General features: G+C 42.4%; 1 protein-coding gene across 1 annotated transcript in view; it reads left to right on the top strand.

Moving 5' to 3' along the window:
• Positions 1-2,300: 2,300 nt before the first annotated feature.
• The window catches only part of tbx15 (T-box transcription factor 15), a 107,615-nt gene continuing 89,563 nt past the window's right edge, over positions 2,301-20,352 (top strand). The window contains exon 1 of the mRNA XM_055644260.1: positions 2,301-3,351. Coding sequence (XP_055500235.1) covers positions 3,150-3,351 — 202 coding nt within the window. The 5' untranslated portion in view covers positions 2,301-3,149. The remainder of the gene's footprint in view (positions 3,352-20,352) is intronic.

The following is a 20,352-nucleotide window of genomic DNA, read 5'->3' on the forward strand; positions in this document are numbered from 1 at the left end:
ACATGAAATGCGTTGCTTTGCATACAACCCGGTAAAATGACCTAGGCGGTACACAAGTGTTGCCACGTTTTGGATAGACAAAACCAGGTTGGGTTGAAATGCACTGTGCTGAATACAGTCTAAGCTTTTACTTACCCTAAAGTCCCTACATTATTTTGTATATTTCAATTACCTGACCCATGTAATTTCCCCGTGAAAAACCGAATATTGTTCAGCCGCTTGCGCCAAGGCGGAGGATAATTCTTTGGAACGGGAAGAACACCATTAATACCGCTGCGATCCAATCTGCGGTGGGAGGGGGGAAGGGGGAACATTTAAAATGTTGAATTAGCTAGCAGTCAATTGAAAGGTTCGAATCTGCGAAAGACCAGCGGGAAGATAGCGCTAACTGGCAGAACGTCGCATCATTAAACGCATACACGATATAGACACAAAAAACCTGGAGTAACTCAGCGGGACAGGCAGCATCTCTGGAGAAAATAAATGGGTAACGGATCGGGTCGAGACCCTTCTTCAGACACCTATTCCTTTCTCCCGAGGTGTTGGCTGACCCGCGGAGTTACTCCAGCTTTTTGTGTCTACGGTTTAAACCAGCATCTGCAGTTCCTTCCGACAATATACCAAATTGGTCATCAAATTCACAAGGATTTTAACATGGCCTTCACTATATTGTTTATGTTTTAGACACAAAACGCTGGAGTAACTCAGTGGGACAGGCAGCATCTATGGAAAGAAGGAAAGGGTGACGTTTCGGGTAGAGACCCTTTTTCAGACTCATTTATGTTTAACTAACTCTACTTTTTGATTACAACAATTACAACAAAACGCGTAATTAATTGTCCTATATACCGGCAATGTACTTATTTCGCGGAATAACACAGAGGTAATCATATAACAATTAATAATACAATTATTTAATAACCGCCTTTAGAAACACCATTTGTGAGATGAATCTGAGTTAGTCTGGAATCAACATTTAAAAGAGAATAATACACAAAATACAACTGATAAACCTCATTGATGAAGATGTTGAAAATGTAATCAACTCGCGAAAGTTCAATCGCGTTGTTATTCAAGAGCAAGCCTTTAAAACAATGAAATCGAGCGGAAAATCTTGCAAATGCACGGGGGTATGTTGGTGTGGGGGGGGGCTGGCGAGGGGTGGGGGAGGGGGGCGAGGGAGGGCGCGGGTGGGTGCCGCCGCCGCCGCCGCCGCCTCTCTCTATGCCTTGCCCGGACCAGTAACCCGGTCACATCAAATTCGAACAGACCAAACGCCTATTTCCAGCATTTTCTGTTTCATTTCGTTCTCTCTAGGCGCCAGCTGAACATCCCGCGACACATTCTGATCAAGGATGAGTTGAACATTTTATTTTGCAACTCATTTGCTTTAAATGGAACGACCATTAATTTCCGTTGGTGCAAAACTCAACACTGGTGAATGTTTAAACAGGGCTATCTCTCCGTGACTCTAAATCAAAACTGATGCCATTAATGGATATCAACTTTAAAACAGGGTGGACACATAATGTCGTTTTACCGGCAGGATAAACAAATAAAATGTATAAGATATAATATATATAGATATATAACTAAAATGTATAAGATATAATATACATATATAAATATGTATTTTATGATATATATGAGTATGCATAAATGCTTATATGTACTCACACATATATATATATATATATATATATATATATATAGATGTGTGTATATATATATATACATTATACAGTATATAATGTATATACATTATGTATTATTTATGTATTTTTAAGCTGTATATATATATATATATATATAATATCTGTTAATAAAACGTACATCAGCATTTGAATATTGTTGTACACTTTGTCCCTAATTACGAGGGAGTTCAATAATCTAAACTATCTTTAATCTTCTGAAGATAGACACAAAAAGCTGGAGTAACTCAGCGGGCCAGGCAGCATCTCTGGAGAGAAGGAAAGGGTGACGTTTCGGGTCGAGACCCTTGTTTATAATGTTGGCAGCGAGGGAGTGAGACAGATCGATTTGTTTGCTAATGTTATTTTATAATTTTGCTTTAAAAAAAAAATCCGATTTATGAAACCGCAATCAACTTCGTTCAAATTCAAATAAAAATGCCCCCGGTGAAATTCCCAGTGGACTTTGATGCGCTAACAAGGATAAAATGATCATGGTTGTTTCTGTTGTGTTTCCGACGCTGTAGTTTGCAGTGGTCATCCCCGCAGTTGCCAGTTCCCTTTGCTGCCCCATCTCACGGCGGCTATGGGGGAAGAGATGCACATATGGGAACGAGACGCCCAGCAACAGGGGGAACGCTGTACAGACTATTGGCATTTCTTGGCGATCTATTCCCACCAGAAACGAGCGGGGAAATTTAACAAACCGATTGCATTTAAATGTGTTGCTAATTGAATTCTCAAGCACACCAACCAAGCCGTGCAGTTGCAGTTGCCAAACACTTCATCCCAAACACTTCAACTCCATTTTAAAACAGAACGCTGAGTGCAGAGTTGGCCTGAAATCTAGCAGCCCAGCGACTTTAGAAAGTTGCACTTCTCCGCCGTTGTAAATCGGAGTTGGTGGGTTTTTTTTAGCTCGCTGTGGATCAAGGTGTTGGGCGAAGGGGAAAACAAGGCCAGATTTACAGTTGTTTGTTTTGGAATTGTGCTGGCGATGGACATGGAAATTTTGTGTGTGTCCGTCATTGGATCCCGGGTTGCTGGTCGCTTTTCCATTGGTCGCTAGGAGTTGATAGGCACGCAGACCTCTCCTCTGCTGTAAAACGGAGCAGACGTTTGCATCAATCAGCCGGGGGTGGGTAGATGACAGTGTGCAGGGGGCAAGTAGGATAAACTCAATAACTCCTCTCCGCTAGCCAACGACATGCTAACTGGCACTGAGAGAGATGTGAACACTTCTGGACCTCTGTAACTTTCTGCGTCAGTCAAGGGCCGAATTTGTCGACGAATATTGTGGTTACTTTTCGTTTCCATTTGGGAAACTTCTACAGTGCACACACATACACACACACACACACACACCGCCTCTCAACCTCTCGCATTGGTGTCCTTGCGAGGAAAGAAGTCTGGGGGTTTGATTTGCGCGGCTGAACGAACGCACCCGACTCGGATAATATGAGTGAGAGGAGACGGTCGGCGGCCGCTCTCAGTACACGGGCCCACGCCTTCTCCGTGGAAGCGCTGATCGGGACTAATAAAAAGCGGAAAATCCAAGAATGGAGCGAGAAGACGATGGAACTGAGTGTGGACAGTATAAACCAGGACCCGGCGCTGGGAGACAACGCGGATTCAAGCCAGTGTATGGAGGTCAACTCTGGTTAGTGGCAACGTATCTCCAGCCGCGCTCTGCACACGCGTTAGAAGGGAACGATACACGCGTGGCTCGGGACCCGGACAACCCTTCATGGGAAATAGTTAATGCTCTGTAAAAATAACTCCCTCTCTCCAACCTTGTATTTCCCCTCACCCCTCCTCCCCCTCCCCCCTCTCTCTCTCTCTCTCTCTCTCCCGTTCCCGCTTGCATGGGTTTTCGTGAGAGGGAAGCACATATTCAGTTCCGTTTTTTAAAACATAAACGCAGTTTCTGCCTTAAAACGTTGGGACCGGCGCCGTGCACGCCTTTGGCCGGGTGTCATGTGCCGCCGCGTTGCCGCTAGCAGTGGTCTGGATTTTCTACGTAGTGCCGTTGTCGGGTCGCGGGTGGGGTGAGAGTTAAGATTTTAAAACTCGTTCCCACCGGCAACACTTCTTTCCCGTCCTCTAGCTGGCTGGTGGGTTGTTGAGGTCGTTCCCTTGGCGAGGAGTCCAGTTGTAATTGTGGTGCATGTCCCTAACCTGAATGACATTCAAGCACCGATGTGAGATCTCAAACTTGCTTCGTAAACTCCGAGCGAACAAGCAATTTCATTGCACCCCAGCGTGTATGATACGAAACTAACCTGAAGCAGAATAAACCCTGCAGAATGTACATATATATTATATCGAGTTGCTGATAAACCTCTGTGTTCTGCATTTGAAACATCCCTCGAACACCAATTCTCCCCGCCCGCTGCATTGTAATTAATTCAGAGACGTTTAAAGTCTCTCAGTCGTGCCCGTTTCACGGCAGTTTTCGTACAATCCGTTAGCTTTCCCCGCTCGCCCCTGAATGTGAAGCGATGATCGCAGTTCAATATCCAAATTCTGCCCAAAAATGATTTATAATCATTAAATCGCCAAGTGAATCCACAGAAAATATTTGAACATGAGCCCCAACAAGATTAAAATGTGATTTTCATGTTATGGAATGACATAAAATAGTAATTCTACCCCTGCCGTATACTGTTCCCCAGTGCACCTTCTGTGAATGAAGATACATATAACTATGATTTCATCTGACTCACAATACGCCTTGCAAAATGTGTTTTTATATTGTATCGTGTTGCTTACTGAATTGTATTTTAGGGCAGAGAAGCCCCCGATCGCTGTGTGATTTTTAATTAATTGAGAGTTAGACAGAGTGTGGGGTGTGAGCGCGGCAACAGCACCTGACGGTCTTGCCTGTCTCGCTGAGTTCCCTCTATCCAGCGCGCTGTGATTCACCGCGCTTCTCTTCACACGGGGTGAAGTTCCCTGCCCGTTTTAGCTCTTAGTCCCACCGCCGAGCAGTCACATACCCCGCCTGAAATAACACCCCTGGAGTCCCTACAATGTCAGAGTTACCACATGACACCATTTAGGATTTAATATAAAATAATAATACTCAATTAAATTAGTGTAGGGAAGTAAATGATTGCGGCAGGCATGCCCATTAAAATCATGATACTGTTTCTCTGCTTACTTCTTTCTGGCTTTTGTTTGAGTTGTAAAAGTGAAATCCATCTGCAGAAATGGCCCTAATTCGGCTTTGGTGCTTGGCAGAATAGTACCGTTTCCGACGGCGTGTATGTCCACCGTTTCCCAGGCGCGGGCTACAGGTAACGGCACCGAAATGACAGGTGTTTGGCCCCTTTGTGCTTCGCGATGGAGATAATTACACATTTCCAAGTTGCCTCTGGACTGCGTTTAAAATGGCAAAGGAATTGGCGTTGACATTTTTTTTGAAAAAAAAAATAATTCTGAGTGTATAGAAGCTAAGTGAGCGGGCACGACACTTCTGGCTGGTAGGGGAAGCATTGGATTTTGGGTCCCGCCAGCCCTGGGACTTCAGCTCTTGGTGGCGACGAATATTCCTCGACAAACAAAACAACTGTAGCGACTTAAATGGCGATTGTTATCCTCCTGTTAACCGGTTAGAAGAATATGCCCCGTCGCATCGACGAACTCTCATCCTGAATTTAAAAAATACAGGATATTTGAACGAGTGCTACAAAGTTATGGAAAAGCGTCTCTCTCGCCTGAAGTGGAGAATACATTTTCTTTTTCAGCGAGAGCCTCCACAGATATTGCTTCAGCCAGTGAAAATGAGCAGAAAAGTACAATACAATCTGCTGCTGAGACCATGTAGGACTTGCTTTTACAGAGAGGACTGCTGTTTACGTTCCAACACGAGTTCGCTTTCTTCTGCAGAATTAATTTTGAAACAAATGCCTACGGCTGATCCTAAAATCAGTTTATTAGTAATTCAGAGGCTGTGAAATTGATGTTTCAGAATTGGCTAATTATTCAAAAAAGGACAGAGGGATTTGGAGTTGAATATGGCTGCGGGGAGTTATTGGTCAAAGTGCTTTACAGGGCACGCTGATGAAAGGTCCCGACCTGAAATGTCGACCATTTCATATCCTCCACAGATGCTGCGCCACCCGTCCAGTTACTCCAGCACTCTGTATTTTTTTGAACTCCCGAAGACAGCATCTGCAGTCTCTTGGGGCTCAGAGCTGTTCCGTTGTCAGTGTAGAAATTCGCCCTCCAATTCAATCCTTCTCTCCCCCCCCCCTCTCTCTCTCCCTCTCTCTATCTATCTCCCTCTCTCTCTCTCCCACTCACACTCACACACCCCCCCCCCCCCCCACACCCACCCACACACCCACACACACACACACACACAGAATAAACCACGCTTCAATTAAATGACTTTTGCCCAATTTCCAGTAATGGTGAAATGTAATTTTAACAATTGGAAAAGGGCAGCCCCAAACAAATGAAATATTCTGGAAGGCTCCCCACCCGAAACGTCACCTATCCATGTTCTCCACAGATGCTGCCTGGCCCGCTGAGTTACTCCAGCACTGTGTGTCCATCTTTGGTATAAACCAGCACCTCCAGTTCTCTGTTGCTGCAAGATGATGTGAGCCGGTAGTTAAAGCGCCAGTTCTAAACGCAAACACAAATCTTTCTTCGTCGTTTAAATGTCTTCTACACTCGGTACTTCGGGGAACCTTTTCCATGGCCGTTTACTCCGGGTACGCGTCTATGTATACTTTGTAAACTTTTAGAGCATTGTTAATATTAACACCGGGGCCTCGGGCACCGATGTCTGCTGAGAACCATTCTCGATTCACATTTACAAACATCGAGTGAATAAGCGATTCTTTTTGCATTTTTACCAGTATTTCAGTGCCTGAAACTTCAATGCCACCAATAATCTCGAATATGAGGGCCTACATTTAGTAGATCAGTTTACTTGTAATTCCAAGTCTCGGAATTAGCTAAACATTCAAGAAGCTGGAGGACTGGCGGCTCCAAATGTAATTGGGAAGGTATTTACAATAAATATTTTGCAGCGCAACTTGTTTTGGGGTTTTGTTTTTGTTACACTGCAAGGGACGATAGTTAAGACGTTTTACATTCGACCTAACATACGGTTGGGTAGGGACGCCATTTAGTATTATATGTAATGCAGTTTGAGATCAATATTCTAGTTTGGGAACAACTGTGGAATATTTTACCAAAGGCATCCTCGATCTCCATTTCTAGAAGTAGTTTCACCTCAGTAGAACAAGGATTTAAACCGTGAGAATTGAAAGAAATAATATTTTAAATATTTTAGTAGGCACCTTGTTTCAATGCCAGTTTTATACTTCGAAGGAATAATGTCGATTATGCTATTTATTTAGGTAAATCTGCTAATATTTGGATCGGGCTTGTGTTTAAAGTCTTTAAACAGCGATTGGGATTTTTCTTTGGGTGTATATATTGGCAAAGGCGCCTGAGTATTTGGGAACGGACAATTTTGTAGTTTGGACCGATTTTTTAAAAAGTGCACCTCATGCTGCAGGGATATTCGAAATCCACTTGAACGATATAATACATATATATTCAGTGTAATATTTGTCGAAGGATTACTTAGAGGGAGAGACACGTTAGTTTAACGTCCTATCTCCAACTTTAGCAATACACCATTGTATTAATTTAATTTGGAACAGGCAATGTCATAGCTCTTTTTTAAAGCAAATATTAAATATTTTTAAAATAATCTTGCGTGGGATCAACGCGATCTTCGAGATGAGGCTAGGTTCCATTTTAGGACACATTAACTTGTTTTACAGTGTGTTATCTTGCGAATGGTATACATCCAGTTGGGGCGAGTTTTATAATTGGAATTGTGATCAAACTTTGTATTCTAAGCGAGAACGCGAAGTTGTTATAGTCGAGTTCTGCAGAAAATACGTTGCCTGAAATTATCTGAAGCACTTGAATGAATTGATGATTATTTTTTTGAATCTCAGTATTCGTACCATGAGTACATGTTATACATTGGGCGTAGTATTTTGGAAATTGGTGTCATTTCTATTTAAATTACAGCACCATAGTATTTATTGTAAACTATTCTAGTGTAAATTGTGCGATGCTTTTTCACGGTGCGAATGCAATTTGTACATCATCTGGTAGAAAGGACAAAACACTCATATATATTGCCACAATACAGTTTTTTGTAGTATTCCGAGGTTGTATAGTTTCACCGCCATAGTTATGACTAATAAGTGCTGAAGCAGTATTACGAAGCTAATGTAATACATCGGAAAAAATTCAATGTAATATTTTTGAACAGTCTGCATATTTTAAATTTCCTACTATTAAAAAGACTGTTGGGCATTTGCTGTGATAACATTGACGAGGCAGTATTTTAATCTCGCTTATTCGCGTAGAAATGGCTAGATTGTATGCTGTAAGTACGTTTTATTGAAGAGACAATTTTCAACATGATTTCTTTAAGGGTGCAGTTTATAATTTTGGTGCAATGTCTTACTTAGCACAACAGATATTTTAATTGGAGGTGAGGAGGTTTTGAAGAACCGGTGACACAAATCAGCTTGATATTTAAACAATTGCGGGGAGAGGGGGGGATCTTATAGAATTGCGGGAAGATTGAGGGGGGATCTTATAGAAACTTACAAAATTCTTAAGGGATTGGACAAACTAGTTCCAGGAAGATTATTTCCGATGTTGGGGAAGTCCAAAACTAGGGGGTCACAGTTTAAGGATAAGAGGGAAGTCTTTTGGGACCGAGATGAGAAAATCATTTTTTCCCGAGAGTGGTGAATCTGTGGAATTTTCTGCCACAGAAGGTAGTTGAGGCCAGTTCATTGGCTATATTTAAGAGGGAGTTAGATGTGGCCCTTGTGGCTAAAGGGATCAGGGGATATGGAGAGAAGGCAGGGATGGGATACTGAGTTGGATGATCAGCCATGATCATATCGAATGGCGGTGCAGGCTCGACGGGCCGAATGGCCTACTCCTGCACCTATTTTCTATGTTTCTATGTAAGAGGTTAGTTGAGTTTAGAGATGCAGCGTGGAAACAGGCCCTTCGGCCCACTGAATCCGCACTGACCAGATATCACCCCGTACAATAGTTCTGTCCTACACACTAGGAACAAATGAGCGGAAACAAATGAGCCGACAACCCTGCATGTCTTTGGAGTGTGGGAGGAAACCCGAGCACCAGGAGGAAACCCACGCGGTCTCGGGGAGAACGTACATACTTCGTACCGTCAGTGGGTCTCTGACTCTGTGAGGCAGCAACTCTACTGCCGCGCCGCCGTGCCGCCCAACCTGCAAGGATTTCAGAAACCCTGGCAATATTGGAAAGGAACTGGGATGTTTGGAGCAATTTATCACGCTTTACCTTTCCCCCTTTAACCTACCGAATCTTCAAAAACAAAATTAGGTGCCTAATGCAAGCAGCCCTCTCTCGCGATTTCTCCATACAGGCATTCTGTTCCAAAACATCTAAAGTGAAATTTTACCCCCAATTAATATTTTGACATTGTTTTTTTTTCAAAATTAATTGCAGGGAAAATAAATATACAACGGGCTGCAGTTCATTTTTGGCGAGGAGTTAAATTCTAAATCCAGCTCCTCACGTCCTGGCTGTTGAGAAAATAATACGTTCAAACCCAAGTTATTGGGAAAGTGTTTTAATAAAGAAAAATTATTGCTGAGGCACAACATAGATTTATCTAAGTAACTCTATATTTAGTTTTGAACTGTGTCCACTTTTAGTTAACTCTTAGTTTGGACACGGAATATCTGACAAAGAAATGAAAACTCAGAAAGCATTTGGTCAAAGTGTCCGCTCATGAAGGTGTAACAGATTGCGATATACCTTTACAATCAAATATTGGCTATACTTTTTTCATCGTTATCATTTGAAAAAAAAAAAACGGGTCTGCCTGATAAGATTGTTGTACATTGCTGCCTTTTTCAAAGAAAGGTGCATTTCTTAAATTGGATTTTATACACAACAGCTGTTAAATGTTGTAATAGTAAAGGTTTATTCTAACAAACAAGAACAATCTTTGTTGCAATTTCTGTTTAACGTTAAAAGAGGCGGCATTAAATTAAATAACTAATCACTGTAGTATTTTTGAACAAGCATTTGAAGAAGTCATATATTCCATTTTTTGACGTCTTATACGTATTAGTTGATGCCTTATGCAGTTTTGTGTTCGATTGAGAAAAACATAATTTTAATGCAACAATGTAGTGAAAGGACTGTTGGCGGAATACAGCCATTTATTTTGATCGATTTTTAAAAAATGACATTTATCTTTCTAATTTGTTTAGGAAATAACTACAGATGCTGGCTTACGCCGAAGATAGATACAAAATTCTGGAGCAACTCAGCGGGACAGGCAGCATCCCCGGAAAGAAGGAATGGTTCAAGACCCATCTTCATACACAAGAGGGGTCTTCAGTCTGAAGAAGGGTCTCGACCTGAAACCTCACCCATTCCTACTCTCCAGAGTTGCAGCCTGTCCCGCTGAGTTACTCCAGCATTTTGTGTCTATCTTTCTATTTTGTTTGTTCTGCAAGAGATAATATTTGATTTCAGTGTTGTGTTACAGGAGCAATACAAAATGCACCCACCTAATGTAAAAACCACCCGTAAATCTGCCGTATTTACATTGAAACATATAAGATTGTTAAGATTGTTAAGGGCTTGGACACACTAGAGGCAGGAAACATGTTCCCGATGTTGGGGGAGTCCAGAACCAGGGGCCACAGTTCAAGAATAAGGAGTAAGCCATTTAGAACGGAGACGGTGAAACACTTTTTCCTCACAGAGATTTGTGAGTCTGTGGAGTTCTCTGCCTTAGTGGAGGCAGGTTCTCTGGATACTTTCAAGAGAGAGCTAGATAGGGCTCTTAAAAATAGCGGAGTCGAGGGATATGGGGAGAAGGCAGGAACGGGGTACTGATTGTGAATGGCGGTGCTGGCTCGAAGGGCCAAATGGCCTACTCCTGCACCCATTGTCTATTTTTTCTGCTATCCATCAGGTCCTTCTTTAAAAGCCTTCACATCATCTATCATACCAGCTCCCCGAAACATTTGCTTGTTGTGCTCATCACCTCCTGTGTGATCATAGCTACATTGTGCATTTTCTTTCTACATGAAAGCTCTGAACACCAGGCATAATGTGTCTACATCTTCAAGCATTGCCTGAATAATATCTTCCTCGAGAAGTTCCTTGAGAAGAACTTTTTTCACACAGAGAGTGGTGAATCTCTGGAACTCTCTGCCACAGAGGGTAGTTGAGGCCAGTTCATTGGCTATATTTAAGAGGGAGTTAGATGTGGCCCTTCTGGCTAAGGGGATCAGGGGGTATGGAGAGAAGGCAGGTACGGGATACTGAGTTGGATGATCAGCCATGATCATATTGAATGGCGGTGCAGGCTCGAAGGGCCGAATGCCTACTCCTGTACCTAATTTCTATGTTTCTATGTTTCTATGTTTCTGCCTGAGCAGATCTTGCAAACCGTTGCAAAATGACAATCTATTCTTAGGTATTCATCTCAAGATAAAATATTAGCCAGGGTTCTTTTATATTTCAGAGGAAAACAGGCCTTAACATTACGGATTATTTGGAATTAAAAATAAGAAAGCAAATTAAAGGCATTTGGATAAATATATACAAAGGAAGGGTTTGGAGGGCTCTGGGTCAAATGCAGGCAAATGGGACTAACCTCACATGCCAATTGGTTGGCATGGACAAGCTGGGTCAAAGGGCCAGACTCCATTCTGAACAGGCCTATGACTCCATCTGAAAGGTGGTACCTTGTACAAAGCACCATTCTTCCATGCTACACTTGGTTTTAGCTTTTGATTGTGTTCTCCAACATCTAGAATGGGACTTTGATCCATAGTTCCTAGATTCATGGTTGCACAATTGAACAGGACATGGGGGGTTTGTGTACTCATCTTATCACCTTCTGGTGCTTGCTTTCAAATGCTCTCCTTTACACATCTCTGTATCAGACCCAACTAATCTTCCCCAATGTCATCATACAGTCTGTTGTTGATGTCAGCCTATTTCCAGCATCATTGTGTTGTGTCCGGGTGCAATCACCATGCATTTGTCTTACAGTCATACAGCCCTTTGTCCCAACTGGCCTACAACGACAGACATGTCCCATCTATGCTAGTCCTCCCTGCCTGAGTTTTGCCTACATCGTCTACATGTCCTATTCATGTATCTGTCCAAATGTTTCTTTAATATTGCGATGCCTCCTGCCGCAACTACCTCCACTGACAGCTCGTTCTGTACACCCACCACCCTCTGCGTGAAAAAGTTAACCCTCAGATTCCTATTAAATCTTTATCCCCTCACAAAAATCCTACGTTCCCCGGTTCTCGATCTCCCCACTCTGGACAAGAGACTCTGTGGATCTACCCGATCAATTCTTGATGCATCATATATTCCAGTCGTCTTTCCAAACTACTTACAAATATTGGTCTGCGTGTTTTATGGTATTTAAATCCCACCACCGCCCCATTCTGTGTTTTAATGTGACCATGGAAAGTCCAATAGATTAACTTCTGCCCCAAGACTAAAACTCCCTGCCTGGGGCTTTTCATTGCTGTCCCATGATGGAACCATTCTATCTACACATCAATTAGAACGTGGCTGGAAGCATGCTTATATCCGTATAACCATATAACCATATAACAATTCCAGCACGGAAACAGGCCATCTCGGCCCTTCAAGTCCGTACCGAACACTTATTTCCCCCTAGTCCCATCTACCTGCACTCAGACCATAACCCTCCATTCCATTCCCGTCCATATACCTATCCAATTAATATTTATATGATAAAACCGAACCTGCCTCCACCTCCATCCTTGAAGTATAGAAAATTACGAGAGGCATACATAGGCTCGACATTCAAAATCTTTTCCCAATGGTGAAAATGTAAAAGACTAAAAGGTGAGAGGGGCAAAATGTAAAGGGGTGTTTTTTACATCGAGTGTTGGGTGCCAGGGGTCGTGGTGAAGGCATATCTGATAGTGGTGTTTAAGAAGCTTTTGGATAGACACATGGATATGCAGGGAATGGAGGAGGGATATGGATCATACATGCAGAGGAGATCAGTTTAACAGGGCATCATGTTCGGCAGGGACATTGCGGGCCGAAGGGCCTGTTCCTGTGCTGTACCGTTATAGCACAGAACACAGTATCTGTGCTGAACATGATGCCAATACCGTCACGTATCTGCTTGCACATGACCCAATCCCTCCATTCCTCACACATCCATATGATGTTTCTGACTGAATCTGGTCTGAAGATGAGTCTCGATCCAAAACGTCACCCATTCCTCTCCAGAGATGCTGCCTGTCTCACTGAGTTAATCCAGCATTTTGTGTCTATAAAATATTCTGACTGTCTACCCTATTTATGCCTCTCATCATTTTATAATGGAGATACTGTTCTATGGAGATGCACTCAAGGAATTGCAGAATCTGGTTTATAAAACAAAAAGACACAGAGTGCTGGAGTAAGTCTGTGCCTGACCAACTGAGTTACTCCAGTACTTTCACTGACTCCGAACATGGTCCACTCCAGAAACATCAGGCTGATGCGCCAGTCCTTTGCACTCTATTCTGTACTGGTGCTTTCCTTCAGATGGAGCTTTAAATGCAGCCACTCAGGTGAGCAGGCTTCTATCAACATCTCGGGCAACATCACTGAGGACAGATTGCTTGATTGCTGCCCCATTGTCATTTATGAAACTACAAAACGGCTGAGAGAATCCTACATTTTAATAATAACCGCACTTTGAAAAAGTCATACTTCATTGACTGCAACACACGTAGCTATCTCTAAGGTCATGGAAGCTACTTCGTGTGTAACGTTGTCTTCTTTTAGAACATAAAAGTTTGAACAGTACACAACGAGAACAGGCCCTTCAGCCCACACTGTTCATGCTGAATGTGATGCCAAGTTAAGCTAAGCTTCTCTGCCTGCACATGTCCAGATCACTCCATTCCCTACATATCCATGCGTCCAATAGCCTCTTAAATGTTACTATTACTTGTTGCCTCCAACACCACTCCTGGCAGTGGATTCCAGGCACTCACCACCTTCTGTGTAAAAAAATAATTGCCCCATACAGCATAAATCTATGCCCTCTAGAAACATAGAAACATAGAAAATAGGTGCAGGAGGAGGCCATTTGGCCCTTTGAGCCAGCACCGCCATTCATTGTGACCATGGCTGATTGTCCCCAATAAATAACCAGTGCCTGCCTTCCCCCCATATCCCTTGACTCCACTAGCACCTAGAGCTCTATCTAACTCCCTCTTAAATCCATCCAGTGACTTGGCCTCCACTGCCCTCTGTGGCAGGGAATTCCACAAATTCACAACTCACTGGGTGACATTTTTTTTTCTCACTTCAGTCTTAAATGGCCTCCCCTTTATTCTAAGACTGTGGCCCCTGGTTCTGGACTCGCCCAACATTGGGAACATTTTTCCTGCATCTAGCTTGTCCAGTCCTTTTATAATTTTATATGTTTCCATAAGATCCCCCCTCATCCTTCTAAACTCCAGTGAATACAAGCCTAGTCTTTTCAATCTTTCCTCATATGACTGTCCCGTCATCCCAGCGATCAATCTCATGAACCCACACTGCACTTCCTCAAATTAGGAGACCAAAACTGTACACAATACTCCAGATGTGGTCTTACCAGAGCCCTATACAACTGCAGAAGAACCTCTCTACTCCTATACTGAAATCCGCTTGTTATGAAATCCTCTAGTCTTTGACATTTCCACTCTGGGGAAAATGTTGTGGCTGTCTACTCTATCTATGCCTTTTCCAGGCTATCTTCTAATATTAGTGTTAGGTTATTTCCCAAATCGTCCGTACCACAAACATTTGTGAATTTTGTTTGTCCTTCTTCCAGATCAATGCTTAATAATATTTCAGCCTACTTTTAGTAGAACCTTGTAATGTTGAACTAGAGGAGAACAGGAGAAAGGTCTGTCTAAGTCACTCAGCTCCACAGATGTACTTTGTTCAATTTCCATGCTGAATGGAGTCATTAGGATCTGCTAGGCTTCAGTCTGAAGTTACTTAATGGCCTGTCTTTTTGAAATGGATTAGCTTGGCTGGAGTCTCATGGATGAATTAGTCTGAAACTTCCAAGAAGAGCTAATGAGATTAATGATGGTTAATGAGCTAAAAGCAACAGAAATGTTGTATAATCATCACGAGGAAAAATTAATTTAGCGTGGTATTAGTAAACCATAAACTATTTGGCTGTTAATAAAGGAATGTGATAGCTATTGTACAAAATAAATGCATTAATACCACTACATGCTGTTCAATTGCTATTTAATATGTATATTTGTCAATTAAAGCAGGTAAATTATGCAGACTGTTCCGACATTGAGGGTCCTTTTACAGCACGTGATTAACCCAGTAGCTGACATATATCGTCTGAGTGTTGCTCACGATGTCCAGGCTTCATTTGACTTTTAGCTCAGGGTAGATAAAACATTCTCTGGAACAGAGCTGACTACAACTCATGAGCAGTTTGGAGAATGAATCTAAAAATACCTTGAATATAAAGGATAAAAGAAACACAAAAATGTAGCAGTCCCAATGCACCTTCTTAAAAATGTGTTTCACATTTGTTACTTTCAAAACTTCAGGCATTAATCCTGTTTCTAATAATCTCCTGAAACCATGACATGATCAATTTCCCTAACCATTTTTTAAGTATACTTGTATTGGTCCATCCAGCTTTTGTACTTTAATTTCCTTTAGCTCTCTCGGCCTGTCAGTGACTGCCCTGTCTGTAATTTTCATTTCTTTAAGGTTTTCCCCTTCCTCCCTCCACTTCTGAAACATTAACTCACAGTGTTCCAAAGTGCTTGTAAGGGTAATAATGTAATAAGACCAAGACAAAACAGGCAATCTGTGCACAGCAAGATTCCTCGAAAAATCAAATACTCGGAGAAACTGTTTGGTGATTATGTGATGTTGTTAAATGATGGTGTGACACAGTTTAGTTGATGGTGCGTCACTGTTTCACGATGGTGTGACACTGTTTGTTGATGATGTGACACTGTTTCATTGATGGAATGATACTGTGTAGTTGATGGTGCAACACTGTTTCACAATGGTGTGACTGTTTTGTTGATGGTGTGACACTGTTTCATTGATGGTGTGACACCGTTTTGTTGATGATGTGACACTGTTTGATGAATGGTGTGACACAGTTTTGTTGATGATGTGACACTGTTTGGTGAATGGTGTGACACTTTTTGTGGGATGAATGTTATAAATCAGTTGGATCAGCTATTATAAATCAGTTGGATTTTCACAAATGCTTGACATTTCTCTTACTCCTCCCTAACATTTGAACCTTATTCTACACTCACATTCTTCATCTTGACATTATATCTGTCCTTCTATTTCTACTTTTTAATTTTAAACAGAAATTGGATTTCTTTAAAACGTCCTGTAGTTTTGGGTCCTTTGCTTCCAGTTATCTCTGTAAAATGCACATTTAAAACTTCATTGTTTCAATACTTCTTAACTCCCTTAAAAGGTGAGCATGCAAACTATCGAGCCTCATGAACAAGTGCGTTTTCCCCAAAATTCAAGTCACTTTCTAATTAACTATCCATGTTAGACTAACCCTTCTTCTGCTCCCCTATCTGTTTTACCACAAGTTACATAAAACTGGAACAATCCTAAAAAGCACGCTTTTAATATATGTGAATGTATTTACTTTGAAGACCATACCATCTTCTGCCAATGTGCCAATTTTCTGTGCCAAGGTGAATTAGATGGTCTTTATGTGATTGCTCTCTATCCATTCATAGCTAGAGAATGAATTGTGATAGGTTCTATCCCCCTTGCCCACACCCCATACTTACCTGGGTCCTGCCAAGAGTTACACTTAGCAAGTTCTATATCCTGTGCATGTGTTACATCCCCAGTACCATTGTTCCAAGGCATTACAAACATAGGTTGCTATATTTGTAAATGTTAGCATTTACAAACATACGTTGAACCAGACTTCGCCACTCCTTCTCTTTATCCCTCCACTATCCACGACCTTGTTGAAAATCGAGTATTGAACAAACAGAAAATTCTCTAATCAAAGAGCTTTGTCTCTGCCTTGAACGTGCCACAAACTATCTTCTCTGATGATAGTTACTCCACCTCTCCCTCACTGAGGCTGAAGAGATCCAGTTTGACTTTGAGCCAAGCTTCGAACACATCTCCTCTCCATCACCAATCCCAACTTGTCGCACACACCTGGTAACACTCATCTCCATCCTACATGGATTACATATCCACGATTATTTAAACACCATTATTAGCCTGGAAATGTACCTGAATTATTCCAATCTCCTCTTGGCTAGCTTCCTGCATCAATGTCTTGGGCTAAGCTCACTAAAAAGCTTTGTACTTTTGCTGTGCAAGTCCTAGTTTTTTCCCAGGTCCTATTTGGACATCATACCTGTGCATGGTGACTATATTGGCTGTTACACCAGCGATATCTCAAATTGCCAACTTCCATCTTTGCTTTCAACATTTTTCATTGTCTTGCCTTTCCCTATTTTGGCTACCTCCTTTATTCCTGGAAACCTCCGATCATTCTGTGCATCTCCAATTCTGGCTTTTCAACATGTTAAGTTTTAAAACTTTCAGTTGAGTTTAGAGGTACAACGAGGAAACAGGCCCTTCGGCCCACCGAGTCAGCGATCCCGGTACACTGGTGCTATCCTACACACCAGGAACGATTTACAAATGTTATCAAAGTCAATTAACCGACAAACTTGTATGCCTTTGGAATGTGGGAGAAAACCGTAGCACCCGGAGAAACCCCATGCAGTCATGGGGTGAACGTGCAAACTCCGCACACATAGTCAGGATCGAACCCGGGCCTCTGGCACTTTAAGGCAACAACTCTACCACTGTGCTACCAAGCCATCTCTTTTAGTCCATGTACAAAGGTACAGGTCGAGTGAATGCACCGAGTCTTTTACCCAGGGCTGGGATATCAAGATGAGAGGACATAGGTTTAAGGTGAGAGAGGCAAAATGTAATAAGATCCTGAGGGGCAACATTTTCACACAGAGGGTGATGAGTATATGAACAAGCTGCAAAAGGAGGTAGTTGTGACAGGTACAACAATAACATTCAAATGATGACACAAAGCGCTGGAGTAACTCAGTCAGTCAGGCAGAATCTCTGGTGAACATGGATGGGTGATGTTTTGGGTCAGGACCTTTCTTCAGACTGATGAAACGGTCCTGATCTGAAATGTCACCCATCCATGTTCACCAGAGATTCTGCCTGACCCGCTGATTTACTCTGGCATTTATTTCTTTTTTTTGTAAAGCAGTATCTGTAACTTCTTGTTTCATTTGGACAGGTACATGGATAGGAAACGTTTAGAGGGTAATGGACCAAATGTGGGCGGGTGGTACTAGTGTAGATGTGGCATCTTGGTCGGCATGGGCAGGTTGGGCCGAAGGGCCTTTCTGTGCTGGATGATACGATCACTCTTACAGTGCATTCAGAAAATATTCAGACCCCTTCACTTTTTCCACATTTTATTTTGTTACAACCTTATTCTAAAATGGATTAAATTCATTTTTTAAACTTCAATCTATACACAGTACCCCATAATAAAAAAGCAAGCAAAAACAGGTGTTTAGAAATGTTTGCAAAGTAATTAAAAATAAATAACTGAAATATCACATTTACATAAATATTCAGACCCTTCACTCAGTACTTTGTTGAGGCACCTTTGGCAGTGATTACAGCCTCAAGTCTTCTTGGGTATGACGCTACAAGCTTGGCATACCTGTATTTGGGTAATTTATCCCATTCCTCTTTGCGGATCCTCTCAAGCTCTGTCAGGTTGGATGGGGAGCGTCGATGCACAGCTATTTTCAAATCCCTCCAGAGATGTTCAATTAGGTACCTGTCCGGGTCTGGCTGGGCCACTCAAGGACACTCACAGACTTGTCACAAAGCCATTCCTGCGTTGTCTTGGCTGTGTGCTTAGGGTCGTTGTCCTGTTGGAAGGTGAACCTCCGCTCCAGTCTGAGATCCAGAACGCTCTGGAGCAGGTTTTCATCAAGGATCTCTCTGTACTTTGCTCCGTTCATCTTTCCCTCGATCCTGACTGGTCTCCCAGTTCCTGCCGCTGAAAAACATCCCCACAGCATGATGCTGCCACCACCGTGCTTCACCATAGGTATGGTATTGGCCAGGTGATTTCCTCCAGACGTGACGCTTGGCATTCAGGCCAAAGAGTTCAATCTTGGTTTCATCAGACCAGAGAATCTTGGTTCTCATGCCTTTCAGCAAACTTCAAATGGGCTGTGATATGCCTTTTACTGAGAAGTGGCTTCTGTCTGGCCACTCTACCATAAAGGCCTGATTGGTGGAGTGCAGCAGATATAGTTGTCCCTCTGGAAGGTTCTCCTATCTCCACAGAGGAACTCTGGAGCTCTGTCAGAGTGACCATCAGGTTCTTGTTCACCTCCTGACCAAGGCCCTTCTCCCCCGATTGCTCAGTTTGGCCAGGCAGCCAGCTCTATGAAGAGTCCTGGTGGTTCCAAAGTTCTTCCATTTAAGAATGACCGAGGCCACTGTGCTCTTCGGGACCTGCAATGCTGCAGAAATTGTTTAATACCCTTCCCCAGATCTGTGTCTCGGAGGTCTACAGACAATTCCTTCATCTTCATGGCCTGGTTTGTGCACTGTCAACTGTGGGACCTTATATACACAGGTGTGTGTCTTTCCAAATCATGTACAGTCAATTTTATTTACCACTGGTGGACTATAATCAAGTTGTAGAAACATCTCAAGGATAATCAATGGAAACAGGATGAACCTAAGCTCAATTTTGAGTGTCTTAGCAAAGGGTCTGAATACTTATGTAAATGTAATATTTCAGTTAATTCTTTTAAATTACTTTGCAAAAATGTCTAAGCACCTGTTTTAATTTCTTCATTCTGTGGTATTGTGTGTAGATTGATGATAAAAAAAAGAATTTAATCCATTTTAAAATAAGGCTGTAATGTAACAAAATGTGGAAAAGATGAAGGGGTCTGAATACTCTCTGAATGCACTGCAAATACAGAGACTGATTACAGATGTATTAAGTAATCAGCAAGGCAAATGGAATGGTGTTTTATATTAGAATTGAGATGGAGGTAAGGAAGTATTTTCATGACCACACAGGATCTCGAAGTGTCGCTTCCCTGAAATTGTCCACACTGGTTTGTCTGAAGAATAGAGTTGTGAGTCTGTGGAATTCTCTGCCTCAGACGGCGGTGGAGGCCGGTTCTCTGGATACCTTCAAGAGAGAGCTATATATATGGCTCTTAAAGATATGGGGATATCTTAAAGATATGGGGATATGGGGACTTAAAGTCAAGGGATATGGGGAGAAGGCAGGAACGAGGTACTGATTCTGGATGATTAGCCTGATCACATTGAACGGCGGTGCTGGTTCGAAGGGCCGAATGGCCTACTCCTGCACCTATTGTCTATTGTCTATTGGTCCAACCTGAAAAGTTGCCTGTCCATTCCCTCCACAGATGCCGCCTGGCCCGCTGAGTTCCTCCATCACTTTGTG

The sequence above is a fragment of the Leucoraja erinacea genome, chromosome 13, assembly GCF_028641065.1.
Source record: "Leucoraja erinacea ecotype New England chromosome 13, Leri_hhj_1, whole genome shotgun sequence".
Lineage (NCBI taxonomy): Eukaryota > Metazoa > Chordata > Chondrichthyes > Rajiformes > Rajidae > Leucoraja > Leucoraja erinaceus.